Raw genomic sequence first — 14,454 nt, forward strand, 5'->3', positions numbered from 1 at the left:
AAATTTTAAAAGTTAAAACTTTTCTAGGACTCACATATTCACGTATCAATTATTTTCTAAAACTAATAGGATTTTCAGTATATTTTGTACATTTCTAGTTTAAGGCAAATAACAATTTGGTTTTTATTTTTGTTAATTGGAAAACAATTTCGTAAAATATTATTGGCCCCTCTTCCAGCTATCTGTTTTGTTTTTCTTTTAATGTAACCAGCACAATGTGCGATGCAGATTAAAACTTATGTCATGGATGAAAGTACATCAATTTTAATTAATATGAGTACATCAGTGTGATCTCCATAGAATTTTCTCCGATCTTCTTGAGTAATAAGCTTGCAGTCCTTGTTGATTGATAGTAAAATTCACAGGTTGACCATAAAGATAAAACCAAAGTAACAAAAGTAATATTTTCAGTGCCAAGAAATGCGTTGAGATACTCGCCGCATTTTTATGTTCGGAGCCAACAAATTAAGAAATTTGGAACGTTTAAGAGAGAGATCCAAACGATTCAAGAACTTGTTTTTGAGTGAAGTAGGCCAATAATATGAGCTAATGAGGGTCACAAGATTTAAATTGAGTGGTCCTAATATTTTGAACCGTCAACTCTAAACACAAAAATTTAAAGATAATTTTAATTCCCTAGAAATGAGTCGATGCAATATGTATTGACAATTATCATCTGTAACTAATAAAAGTAAGGAAAATTAACAAAAAGTTTAAAAAAAAACTTTAGTTTTAACGAAAAATGACAAATAAAGATGTAGTAAATAGTACCAAGAAAAGGTAAAAATATGATTTTTCGTTAAAAATGAACAATACTAAAAGTGTTTCGTTAAAACGCTCATAAAAGTATTAATTTTTCTAAGAATACGAGTTCTATTTAGCAAGGGCAATTGTTTACATTCCTTCAATTCCACTTTCGCATTGATCGATAAGATCGGATGTGCTACTAATGGTGTGGTTGCATGCATGTGGGATGTCCCCAATATTATACATCATCAAATCTCTCTATGTCCCAAAAATGATGGAACCGGATCCCCTCCCTGAACTTAGGAGATTGAGCCTCCTGAGCAAATGATCTGGGCCGTTGGATGTGTTACTAATGGTGTGGTTGCATGCATGTGGGATGTCCCCAATATTATACATCATCAAATCTCTCTGTGTCCCAAAAATGATAAACTGGATCCCCTCCCTGAACTTAGGAGGCTAAGCCTCATGAGCAAATGATTCGGGCAGTTGGAATTTGATCAAACGGCTATAATTATTATAACTTTTAAAGAGATTCTTTGTTTGTGGTTTTTGGATCAAATTTCAATGGCCGGGATCCTTTGTTAAGCTCAGGAGGGGATCCAGTTTCGAAAATGATGTCTTACATGATCAACGTGCTGCGCAGAGCATCCAAGAGAAATTTAATTGGATTCAAAACTAATTAGAAAATTAAGCAGATTAATCCTCCAACCAAGAGTCCGATGGGTGCCAATAGATCCTTCTTAATTTGCAGTTTTTTGCACGCATGCATGCCACTAAACATGTTCAATCTCTCTGATATGGTAACTAGTAGCACAAATTACTCCAGAAATTAATATCTAATTAATCATAACCTTATCGATCTTCTTCCTCCTCTCGATCTCCTCTCTCCTCCTTTTCCTGTATAATTCTGTATCTGTCTCTCTCTTTCTCTCTAGAAAGTAGAAATAGTTTCCTCTGTACAAGCAAAGCCATCTCACACTTTAATTTTCTTAATCTGCACCACTCACTCATGAACAAGAACAAGAACAAGGACAAGCTCTTTTTTCGTGTTTTGCTTTTGCTTTTGCTTTTTGATCCTCTGTACAAGCAAAGCCATCTGATGATGATTCCACTCTTCAAGAAGATTGGATCACCGAGCAAGCCACAGCTTGTGCTCAATGCCTCAACTTTGTCTTCACCTGTTCAGGATTATCACCTACAAAACCCATAAGATTAAATTAATATGTTTCAACGGATGCTAATCACAATCAAGTTGTATTGGTAATTTTATAAGAAACTATATATATACTACCAACATTTTAGAATAATTACATATAATGTAATCAGTTAAAATTAATCCAAAATACTAATTAACTACTATGATCATAAATTATCTACAATATTTCATGCATATATAGTATGGTCACCAATAATATGAAATTCTCACATTTCATATTTTCTTTTATTGATTATCAAGTGGCGATTAGTTTAATAATATTTATTAAGAAAATGTTCTCTTGTTAGACTTTTGTGATTATAGAAAGTGATAGATTTGATAGGATTTAGGAGGATTTAAGACTCCTACAAAATTAATATGGATTTTAAAGAATTTGAATGGATTTCGTTTGTAGATTTTGGTAGATTGTGGTGGATCTTCATATAATTTTTTTATTGAAAAAAAAGGGAAAAATCTATCCCCTTGCCCTGTACTCAATAGCCACTTTATCCCTTCCATTTTCGGGTCCCCTTTCACACAACCACGGCTCCATCTCTTTCTCAATTGATAGTTCAACATAACTTTGGTGAGCTTTTGAGCACTACACCACCAACAACCTTCATCATCGACTGCCTTTTTGCTACAGGCGTACGCTGTGGTACTTTAATAGTGCTTGTAGTACCACAAACATTAAAAAATCAGAATGGCAAGAGAGTAGTATTAACCAAAATCCTAGATCAATGATGTCCTTCGATGATCATACATGCCTAATTAAGGTCTAAGGGTCATAATAAGAGATTCCACCAAAGTATATGGTGGTTACCTGTGTGTGGCTAGGGTTGGTAGAGATTTGAGGACTGACCAGATATGGAAAAGGACTTGAAATCCTAGGGGGTGAGGTTGGATTCTTTTTAGTCTTGGTTATATATACTTCTTGCTCTCAAATCCCACAAAATCCACAACTTATTGAAATCCTCCAAAATCTTAATTTTGAGTACACTTAGATTTAGATGGATTTTAAAATCCTTTAAAATATTTTAATTAACTACACCTAGATTTGAATAGATTCTAAAATCCTTTAAAATCTTTTAATTGACTACACTAGGATTTTAAAGTTTTTTAAAATACTCTCAAATCCGAGTTTGACTACACCCCCAAATTTCAAGGATTCGGATTGTTTGATGAGGATGATTATTTTTTATAGCAAATGGGAAACACAAAGAAAAAGGGTCAATTTTTGCAAAGGCAAACTTTACTTTTTGCTGAGTTTTTTTACTTGAAGTGTAGTTATTTTTACCCCATGTTACTCAATTTTATCGGAAAAAAATTTCAATGATGTTGTCTGACTATGTTATAAGACAATTTTGATTCTACTTGACGTTACGAGTTCAAAACTGTCTTAGTCAAATACTTCTCCAAAAGTTTTGTTTTCGCTCACTATATTTTTTTTATTGGCAATATTAGATTTCACTTTAGTAAAAAGAAAAAGTAACCATCCTTCTATGAAGTGATCAAGAAGACAATGCTCTTCCCAAAAGAAATGTTTAGGGTTGTTTTTCAAAGGCAAAAGACAAAATCAAAGGTACATAGTTGACGAAGCTTTGGATACACTTAGAACATTCTAGGTTCAGAAAGAATGTAATACATAAAATTTTAAAAGTTAAAACTTTTCTAGGACTCATATTCACGTATCAATTATTTTCTAATACTAGTAGGATTTTCAGTACATTTTGTACCTTTCTAGTTTAAGGCAAATAACAATTTGGTTTTTATTTTTGTTAATTGGAAAACAATTTCATAAAATATTATTGGCCCCTCTTCTAGCTATCTGTTTAGTTTTTCTTTTAATTTAACCATCACAATGTGCGATGCAGATTAAAACTTATGTCATGGATGAAAGTACATCAATTTTAATTACTATGAGTACATCAGTGTGATCTGCATAGAATTTTCTCCGATCTTCTTGAGTAATAAGCTTGCATTCCTTGTTGATTGATAGTAAAATTCACAAGTTGACCATAAAGATAAAACCAAAGTAACAAAAGTAATATTTTCGGTGCCAAGAAATGAGTTGAGATACTCGCTGCATTTCTATGTTCGGAGTCAACAAATTAAGAAATTTGGAGCGTTTAAGAGAGAGAGATCTAGTTCAAGAGCTTGATTTTGTGTAAAGTGGGCCAATAATATGAGCTAATAAGGATCACAAGATTTAAATTAAGTGGTTCTAATATTTTGAACCGTCGATTCTGAACACAAAAATCTGGAGAGGATTTTAATTCCCTAGAAATGGAGAAAAACTTGGGTGGGGCTTTACTTGCCACTGGATTTTGTTGAGTGGCACTACAATCCAATCAAAACTCACCACGTGGCAAGTCTTAAATATTATCTTTTATTATTTTTCTTTAATATTTAAAACTTTCATAATTATATTTCCTATTAATTGATATAAGATTAATTTAAGATTTCAATTTTCCTCTGATCTCCTCAGTCTTCCCTTTTTCTTCTCAAATTTTCTCTCTGCCAGTGCCGGCTTCTTCCCCACTCTGTGCGTTTCCTTCCTTCATAAGAATAATGGGAAAAAAAATTAAACCATCTTCTCCATCTATAACGAAATAAAACTGTGATATATATATATATATATATATATATTCTAACACACGCTTGATATTTAACAAAATTTGTCTGTTCCTTTTTTTTTCATTTTTTTTTTCCTCTTCTCATTCTCTCTTATTTTTCTTCCCCAGTTTCCTCTACCGTATGCAGTCTTCTTCCCCCTCTTTATTTCCTTACTCCATAAGAATATGGGGCAAAAACAAAGTCATCTTCTCCAACTATCATGAAATGAAAAAAAAATATTTATTTATTTATTTTTTTTTTTTTTTTTTTACAAAAGCTGTTTATTAATTTTTTTTTTTCAATTATAAGCACAATTTCATTGCCCAACAGCTCGTCCTATTTTATATATCTTTGAGTTGTAATTTGTGTGTTTATGTTTCTCCTATAAAGGAATAGAATATTTTGTTCCAAACTCTAAATACAATCTTGCAGACTCACTCCATACCATCGAGTTGATCTTTTCACAATTTATTGGTATCCCTCACTTTATTTTGGTTGAAGTACAACTATTTTGGTTGATTATCCATCTTTAACATGATGGTAGAAGTGGGAGAGAGAGAAGAAACTGAAGACTTCTATGGCAAAACATAAAAGTACCAAAAGGGAAAAATTGGGAAGAAAAAGAGGGAGGGGGAGAAGAAAAATATACATCAAATTAATCTCATGATGTATATTAATTAGTAGGAAAAATAATTATGAGAATTTTAAATATAAAAGAATGATAAAAGATAATATTTAAGACTTGCCATATGGCAAGTTTTGATTGGATTGTAGTGCCACTCAGCAAAATCCAGTGGCAAGCGAAGCCCTGAGAAAAACTTGTGTGGGGCTTTGCTTGCCACTGGATTTTGCTGAGTGGCACTACAATCCAATCAAAACTTGCCACATGGTAAGTCTTAAATATTATCTTTTATCATTCTTTTATATTTAAAATTCTCATAATTATTTTTCCTACTAATTAATATACATCATGAGATTAATTTGATGTATATTTTTCTTCTCCCCCTCCCTCTTTTTCTTCCCAAATCTTCCCTTTTGGTACTTTTATGTTTTGCCGTAGAAGTCTTCAGTTTCTTCTCTCTCTCCCACTTCTACCATCATGTTAAAGATGGATAATCAACCAAAATAGTTGTACTTCAACCAAAATAAAGTGAGGGATAACCAATAAATTGTGAAAAGATCAACTTGATGGTATGGAGTGAGTCTACAAGATTGTATTTAGAGTTTGGAACAAAATATTCTATTCCTTTATAGGAGAAATATAAACACGCAAATTACAACTCAGAGATATATAAAACAGGACGAGCTGTTGGGCAATGAAATTGTGCTTATAATTGAAAAAAAAAAAATTAATAAACAACTTTTGTAAAAAAAAAAATAAATAAATATATATATTTTTTTTTCCATTTCATGATAGTTGGAGAAGATGACTTTGTTTTTGCCCCATATTCTTATGGAGAAAGGAAATAAAGAGGGGGAAGAAGACTGCACGCGGCAGAGAAAACTGGGGAAGAAAAATAAGAGAGAATGAGAAGAGGAAAAAAAAAATGAAGAAAAAGGAACAGACAAATTTTGTTAAACATCAAGCCTATGTTAGAATATATATATATCACAGTTTTATTTCGTTATAGATGGAGAAGATGGTTTAATTTTTTTTCCCATTATTCTTATGAAGGAAGGAAACGCACCGCGTGGGGAAGAAGCCGGCACTGGCAGAGAGAAAATTTGAGAAGAAAAAGGGAAGACAGAGGAGATCAGAGGAAAATTGAAATCTTAAATTAATCTTATATCAATTAATAGGAAATATAATTATGAAAGTTTTAAATATTAAAGAAAAATAATAAAATATAATATTTAAGACTTGTCACGTGACGAGTTTTGATTGAATTGTAGTGTCACTCAACAAATCCAGTGGCAAGTAAAGCCCCACCCAAATTTTTCTCCTAAAAATGAGTCGATGCAATATGTATTGACAATTATCATCTATAACTAATAAAAGTATTAATTTTTCTAAGAATATGAGTCTATTTATTAAAGGCAATTGTTTACATTCCTCCAATTCCACTTTCACATTGATCGATAGGAACGGAATGTGCTACTAATGTTGTGGTTGCATGCATGTGAGATGTCCCCGATATTATACATCATCAAATCTCTCTGTGTCCCAAAAATGATATCTTACATTATAAACGTTCTGCGCAGAGCACCAAGAGAAATTTAGTTGGATTCAAAACTAATGAGAAAATTAAGCAGATTAATCCTCCAATCAAACCAACCAAATCTGATGAGTGCCAATAGATCCTTCTTAATTTGCAGTTTTTTGCATGCATGCATGCCACTAAACATGTTCAATCTCTCTGATATGGCAACTAGTAGCACAAATTACTCCAGAAATTAATATCTAATTAATCATAACCTTATCGATCTTCTTCCTCCTCTCGATCTCCTCTCTCCTCCTTTTCCTGTATAATTCTATGTCTGTCTCTCTCTCTCTCTCTAGAAAGTAGAAATAGTTTCCTCTGTACAAGCAAAGCCATCTCACACTTCAATTTTCTTAATCTGCACCACTCACTCATGAACAAGAACAAGCTCTTTTTTCGTGTTTTGCTTTTGCTTTTGCTTTTTGATCCTCTGTACAAGCAAAGCCATCTGATGATGATTCCACTCTTCAAGAAGATTGGATCACTGAGCAAGCCACAGCTTGTGCCCAATGCCTCAACTTGGTCTTCACCTGTTCAGGATTATCACCTACAAAACCCATAAGATTAAATTAATATGTTTCAACGGATGCTAATCACAATCAAGTTGTATAAGAAACTATATATATACTACCAACATTTTAGAATAATTACATACAATGTAATCAGTTAAAATTAATCCAAAATACTAATTAACTACTATGATCATAAATTGTCTACAATATTTCATGCATAGTATGGTCACCAATAATATGAAATTCCCATACATTTCATATTTTCTTTTATTGATTATCAAGTGGCGATTAGTTTAATAATATTTATTAAGAAAATATTCTCTTGTTAGACTTTTGTGATTATAGAAAGTCAGCACATACCTGGACTGCATATCTTCCATGCATCTGTATCGCTCCTAGGGCTTCCAAACGACGAGTAATGTCCACCCATTGACGACGTAGAATGGCGGGCGCTAGCGCTATTCGGCGTGGACGCGGGGCTTAGTGAAAACTGGCGGTTGACGGCGAAGTAAAGGTCAAGAGCGGGCAAGGTAGCGCTCAACCTCTGACCCTCCTCCTCATTGAACCCAAACCCTAGCTCAATGCACCCTTTGAGCTCATGCAAGTCCTCGTCGGTCAGATGCATGTCCTCGGAGTCTCTGATCCCATGCATCCTCCTCTCCTGGCTGAGAATCTGGCGCTGCCGCCTCTCCCACGCGATGTCCCTAGGCGTCTCGCACATGGACAACTGCTTGCTCAAGCGCTTCTGGCTCAACGTCTTGGGCGGCGCCAGCGGCATGTGTTGGAGCTCCTCCTCGGAGGACGAAAGGGACAATAACGGCGACGATGATGAAATCTGCCGTCGGTGTAAGTTCTCGTCCTTCATTTTAAAGTAACTAATTATAAATTAAACAAATCAACGTTGAGTTTGCTTAATTAACCAAATGCATGCACGTATGTACGCGATGGTGTAGAGTATGAATGTATGGTATGACGTTTATATACGTGCGTGTGTGTATATACTCAATCCCGAGGTGGTGGTGGTGGCAGCGGCAGCGGAAGGAAGCCACCGCGCCAACCGGACAAGAAAGTGCTTTCGATCTGAGCGTGGGACGGGGGTTGGGTGGGCGAGGGGGAGGGTTTTTTTTTTCTTCCCCAAAAATGATAATCAGAAGGAGAAAGGATCAGAGAGCAATATTTTAGGGTTTCTGAGGTGCATGATCTCTCACCAGCCCGACCAGCTCAACACAGATGTTGTGTGAAGAACTTTAATGGGGACAACGAGGGTGGATGGACCTGCGGTGGCCGCGCACATCCGTTGCCATTTCCACCATCCGTTTCAAACTGTCACTAACCAAAATCCTCCCTAATTAATTTGTTAATTTTAGAAGGTACATAGTACGTACATATCTTCTCATATTCTAACAAATATCTTGTGCATGCATGCTTCCTAAATTTATGTATGTTTTGTCTTTGGATTTTTAGCTAGTGATACTAAAAAAAAATGATAACATGATCAATGGTTACCTAGCTACCTTTGACAACAGTATCATTCTAGATGTTACACTTTTTAAATATGAGGAATATTCTTCTTTAATTTAACCACAAGTTGGAATGGTGATCCAGTGGTAAATGGCGGATTACGAGACTTTTTTAAAACTAATAACTGGAGGTCTCAGGTTCGAAACCCGCTGCTAGTGTGGAAGCTAGCCAAACTTGTGGCCCTCTTGTGGCCCTCGTCTGGAAGTCAGACCTGTGTCTAGGAGGAGACTGAAATGTCTCTATGAGTCTTCCCAGTCCCCAAAAGAGGTAGATAATGGTGGCTTGCCACCCGTTATCTTCCTTTAAATAAAAAAAATATAATAATAAAATAAAAAAATATTTTCGAACTATTTTTCTCATAGTGGACACTTATGCTTAGTTTATATTATGTGATTCTTCTTTACTTTATTCACTTCAAAAAAGAAGAAAAAAAGTGTGGCAAATCAAATCACCTTTTTTTTTTTTTTTTTTTACATACAAGTGCTACTATTTGGATCAATTGATGACAACCTCTGTAATACACATTTGCATGATCTTTTAGCTAAACGAGCTGTTAGTTGTGTTCCCTGGTTGACCGAAATCTTAGATTGCAACTTTATTGATTTGAATACTTTGATTGAAGGACAAAATATTGAATTTTAGTATTAACTAAGAAATTTAATAACGGAAATAGTTAAAAATTTCTCCTTAAAATCATGCAAAGATTAATACCAAATAGGAATTTTTTTTTTCTCAAATTTAAATGGTGTGAAATCTAATCAGATATTTTATTTCAAAAAAAAAAAGTTTTATTTTTTAATAAGGGTACATTTTATATATATAAAAAGGGTACATTTTACATATAGTAAAGTGGTACATTGTACATTATAAATATATGGATGAGTACATTATAAATATGTTATAGGTCAACAAAACATTAAAAAAATTTATGGGTACAAATAACATTTTAAAATATTGGTACAAAGAAAATAAATATATTCGTACAACTTAAAACTAAAAAGAAAATTGGTACAAAGTAAAAGAATGGTTGCAAAATAAAAAATGTGTACAAATTAAAAATAAAAATATGTGATACAAAATTTAGCTATAAATATAAATATACCAAATGTAATGTTTCTAACACTAAACGGATGTATTTGAAAATGATTAAAAATTTTAAATATGTTGATATGTAAATAATGAAACAATGACGTAGATATGACTAAACGGCCTTGAACAAAAATTGAACATAAGGCTTCAATCAATGAAATAGACAAATGAGGGATGAGAACCAAATGTCTCCTTCAAAAAATAAGGGAGTTGTTAATAATACTCATAAACAATCGTCATACACTCCTCCAAATGAAGGACAACTCATGTAGAGAGCTTTATTGGTACCAGAAAAATGTTACCCTCCAATTTCTTTGTGTTCATTTTCTCTTGTGCGTGTGTTTATTCAAGAGAAGTTTTGAATGACCTTTTGAGAATGTCAATAACATTTAAAAACTTACTATATGTCTTTTAAGAACTGTAAATAACTACATTCAATCTCTACTTTGTCATAAGAAGTCTTGAGTTCAATCGTATAAACAACATTTGTTGATCAAAATATTCAACTTCTATAGTCACTACGAAACACCATCGATATTTTAGCTTTAGATTGTTGGTTGAGAGTTTTGAGACTTGAGAGGTTTCATATTAGTCGTTGTGTTAAAGATCTCACTGCAAAGAGACCTAAAAGCTTGGGCCATGCTTCTGTTCTACATTGCAGGAGGTCGTTAGAGCAGTTCTCCAGCTTATGAAACTAAAACATTAAAAAAAAGGGGCTAAATTCAGCCTGTTATTTACTACAAATAGGAACTCCAAACGTTGTCACAACCTACCAAAACCTGTACAATCTTCGATTCTTGCTCCGAACCATCGGTTTCTGACTACATTCCCGGTTGTCAAACAACAACGGACGTCTCAGAAACGGAAATCGAAACGAACTAGGCAAACAAAAGTTCCCACGCTAACAGAAAAAAAAAAAAAAAAAAAAGACGACCAAATATTCAACCGTTTGTCTATGTCTTCGTCTTGCCTGGTCGAGTCCTTGAGGTCCAGGTAAGACTGCTAACCGTTTTTGAGCTTGATTAGATATGGCGTAGGTTAACACCATCATCCATAGAAGAAGAATACAAACAAAACCCAGAAACCGAAAAAACGTTTTTCGTTTTTCCGGGCGTACAGGAAAACTTAAAATACTTCTTCAATACTTCTTCATTATTGATCGGAGTCCTCCGTTTTCCTGTACGCCGTTGGCAGAGCTTTCGGCCTCCGTCTCTTTTTTCTTTTTCTTCTTCTTTCTTTTTTATTAGCTAGCAATGTACATCAAAACACCAATTCTTCTATTTCTCGCCTTTGCATCCGTGTTCTTGAACGGCCTCAATGCTGCAAACCCGGGCTCAGATTCGCTGATCCTTGGCTGTGGCGCTGATAATGAGGCCAAAGATGCGGATGGGAGGAAATGGCAACCGGACAAGAAGTACCTTGCCGATTCATCAAAGACAACCTCGGCACAAGCGCAGTACCAGGACCCTGCGCTTCTTTCCGAGGTTCCATACATGAAAGCCAGGATTTTCACCGCGAATACCACGTACAAGTTGCCTGTGCAACCCAAGCAGCGCTACATGCTTAGACTTTATTTCTATCCAGCTGTGTATGGCAGTAACAACGCTGAGGGGTCCTATTTTTCGGTTGTCGCGAATGGCATCACTCTCTTGCAAAACTTTAGCGCTTCAATCACTTGCAGGGCCCTTACACAAGCTTATATCATGAGGGAGTATATGTTGGCACCCCTCAACAAGGATTCCCTAGAGGTCACCTTTTCGCCTTCCTCGGGGTTTGCATTTGTGAATGGAATTGAGCTGATTGGAGTCCCTGACATGTTTGGCGATGCTGCAATAGTCGGGTCTTCAGACCAGACTTTTGACGGCAAGAGTTCAAATTTGCAGACCATGTTTAGAGTGAATATTGGGGGGCAGTTTATTTCCCCAACCAATGACTCCGGCACGCTAACAAGGACATGGTACGATGACTTTGCTTATGTATATGGTGCACAACTTGGGGTCACCAACGAGGCCGCCAAGAACGTAAAAATTGACTACAAGGATATGCCACCGTACATTGCTCCCGTTGATATCTACAGGACCTCGAGATCAATGGGTGAGAAGAAGGACATCAACCTCGGTTATAATCTCACGTGGGTGTTCAACCAAGTCGATGCTAAATTCATGTACCTTGTGAGGTTACACTTTTGTGACTTTTACCTCACAAAAGCCAATCAAGTAGTGTTCACAATCTACATTAACAATCAAACCGCCGAGGCTGAAGCAGATGTGATCGGATGGACAGGAGGAAGGGGGGTGACTACATACAGAGATTATGTAGTAGTGGCCAATGAGGGTTTTAATGGTGACCTCTGGCTAGCTTTGCACCCTTCGAAGAAATCAAGTCCTCAGTTCTACGATTCACTCCTCAATGGGGTGGAGATATTCAAGCTCGAAGAGGGTAAAAACTTGGCAGGCCCTAATCCCAAGATTTCTGACATGTTGGCGAAGGACGAGCAAGAGAAGAGAAGCTTTCAAAGTCAGCAGCAGCAGCAGGAAGGAAGCGGTACCAACAAAGCTCACGTGATTGGCGGAGCTGCTGGAGGAGCTGCAGCCTTTGGCATAGTTGCTGCATTGTGCATTGCTGTGTACCAACGAAAGAAAAGGGCCCCGGGAAGTGATACACACACTACGAGCTGGCTACCAATCTACGGAAATTCCCATACCAGTGGCACCAAATCAACAATCTCAGGCAAGAGCAATGCTAGCACCCACTTGTCGTCAGCTGCTCAAGGCCGTTGTAGGCGTTTCACCTTCCCTGAGATGAAACATGCTACTAAGAATTTCGACGAGTCTAATGTCATTGGTGTTGGAGGATTCGGAAAGGTGTACAAGGGTGTCATCGATGGAGAAACAAAAGTGGCGATCAAGAGATCTAACCCACAATCAGAGCAAGGAGTTAACGAATTCCAGACCGAAATTGAGATGCTTTCAGAGCTGAGGCATAAACATTTGGTCTCTCTGATTGGTTTCTGTGAAGAAGATAATGAAATGTGCTTGGTGTATGACTACATGTCACGCGGAACAATGCGAGAGCATCTGTACAAGGGCAACAAATCTCAAGGTCAACTGTCATGGAAGAAAAGGCTGGAGATCTGTATTGGAGCAGCAAAGGGACTTCACTACCTTCACACTGGCGCTAGGTGGACCATCATCCACAGGGATGTCAAGACGACAAACATTCTCTTGGATGAGAACTGGGAGGCCAAGGTTTCTGATTTCGGGCTCTCAAAGACTGGTCCCAACATGGATCAAGGCCATGTTAGTACAGTGGTGAAGGGTAGCTTCGGATACTTAGATCCCGAATACTTCAGGAGGCAACAACTGACAGAAAAATCTGATGTCTACTCATTCGGAGTTGTCCTCTTCGAGGCGTTGTTTGCAAGGCCGGCTCTCAACCCTAGCCTGTCGAAGGAACAGGTCAGTCTAGCAGATTGGGCTCTACATTGTCAAAGAAAAAGAATTGTGGAGGAAAACATTGATCCTCACCTCAAGGGGAAAGTCAACATGGAAAGCGTCAAGAAATTCGCAGACACAGCTGAGAAGTGCTTGTCTGAATCGGGAATGGACCGCCCCACTTTGAACGACATCTTGTGGAACCTCGAGTTCGCGCTCCAGTTGCAGGACGACACAGATGGCTCGAGTCACTCCTCAAGACGCGAGAGAAGTGACTCTGACGACCCCCATCTGAGAAACCAGAACATGATGGCAATACACTACAGCAACCTGAGCCTTGGAAGTGAGAGTGATTTGGGTGAAGAATCCAACAACAACAACACCACCACAAATGAGAACACCGGCGACACCAGCGCAATCTTCTCACAGATCGTCAATCCAGAAGGTCGATAAACGATATGCTCTTGATTCCTGATTTGCTGTAAGATAAAGCAATATGGGATTAATCGAAGAAATACAAACCAACTTACAAGATTAATTGCTTTGGTTCCTATATATGATTCTATAGCTATTTGTACTCTACTCAAACAAGTTCATACAGAAGTCAACTTTTTTCTTCCCGATGTGGTATATGATATAAAGTTATAATTTGTATAAAGTTTAGTCTTTCTTCTAGTATATTAATCTTGTACTATACACTATATATTATGTACTGTAAAATGTTGAAACTGAAGAGAACGTAGAATGAATCGTTTTGTTAGATTCTTCATTTTTTTTGTTTCAATGAGTATGAATTGTTCAGATGTTTTACACTTTTTCCTCTATTTTCTCGAGAAACAAACAAAGATTTTTGGGTTTCATACAATGTGAGCCTAATTATACTCCCTAAACCCTAAACCCAATTAAAAAATAAAAATAAAAACTAGAATGTAGCATCCGAAGATGGAAACTTTACGAACAGTGGAGCCGGAGCCGGCCGATACTACCCCAACGACGGTGTAGATACGTTGCGCTATTTGGCTGCTACGTCTTGCATGCATGCTGCAGAAAATAAAGTGGAAAATATGTCATAGTTGCAAGCAAAGTTAAACATGAAAGACCTCCAATTTTACAAGCTATTACATGGCTTACTACTTAGA

At 36.4% G+C, this 14,454-nt stretch overlaps 2 protein-coding genes across 2 annotated transcripts; one reads left to right on the forward strand and one right to left on the reverse strand.

Annotated features, from left to right (window-relative positions):
* Positions 1–6,563: 6,563 nt before the first annotated feature.
* LOC137722549 (carboxylate clamp-TPR protein (DUF1685)) lies at positions 6,564–8,494 on the reverse strand. The gene is made up of 2 exons (XM_068461577.2): positions 7,632–8,494; positions 6,564–7,306 (listed from the first exon to the last, which is right to left on the reverse strand). The coding sequence occupies exons 1-2, from the start codon at positions 8,134–8,136 to the stop codon at positions 7,227–7,229; spliced, it is 585 nt and encodes a 194-aa protein (XP_068317678.2). The 5' UTR covers positions 8,137–8,494; the 3' UTR covers positions 6,564–7,226.
* Positions 8,495–10,739: 2,245 nt separating this feature from the next.
* On the forward strand, positions 10,740–14,084 carry ANX1 (Malectin/receptor-like protein kinase family protein). The gene has a single exon (XM_068462684.2). It carries the CDS (start codon positions 11,135–11,137, stop codon positions 13,766–13,768), a length of 2,634 nt encoding a protein of 877 aa, XP_068318785.1. The 5' UTR covers positions 10,740–11,134; the 3' UTR covers positions 13,769–14,084.
* The last annotated feature ends 370 nt before the right edge of the window (positions 14,085–14,454 follow it).

Source organism: Pyrus communis, chromosome 4, assembly GCF_041283825.1.
Source record: "Pyrus communis isolate YQ-2024b chromosome 4, ASM4128382v1, whole genome shotgun sequence".
Lineage (NCBI taxonomy): Eukaryota > Viridiplantae > Streptophyta > Magnoliopsida > Rosales > Rosaceae > Pyrus > Pyrus communis.

Coding starts and splice junctions, on each gene's coding strand:
- LOC137722549 (XM_068461577.2), bottom strand. CDS start 8,136: ATGAAGGACGAGAACTTACACCGACGGCAGATTTCATCATCGTCGCCG. Junction 7,307..7,631: donor ATGGAAGATATGCAGTCCAG/GTATGTGCTGAC, acceptor TGGGTTTTGTAG/GTGATAATCCTGAACAGGTG.
- ANX1 (XM_068462684.2), top strand. CDS start 11,135: ATGTACATCAAAACACCAATTCTTCTATTTCTCGCCTTTGCATCCGTG.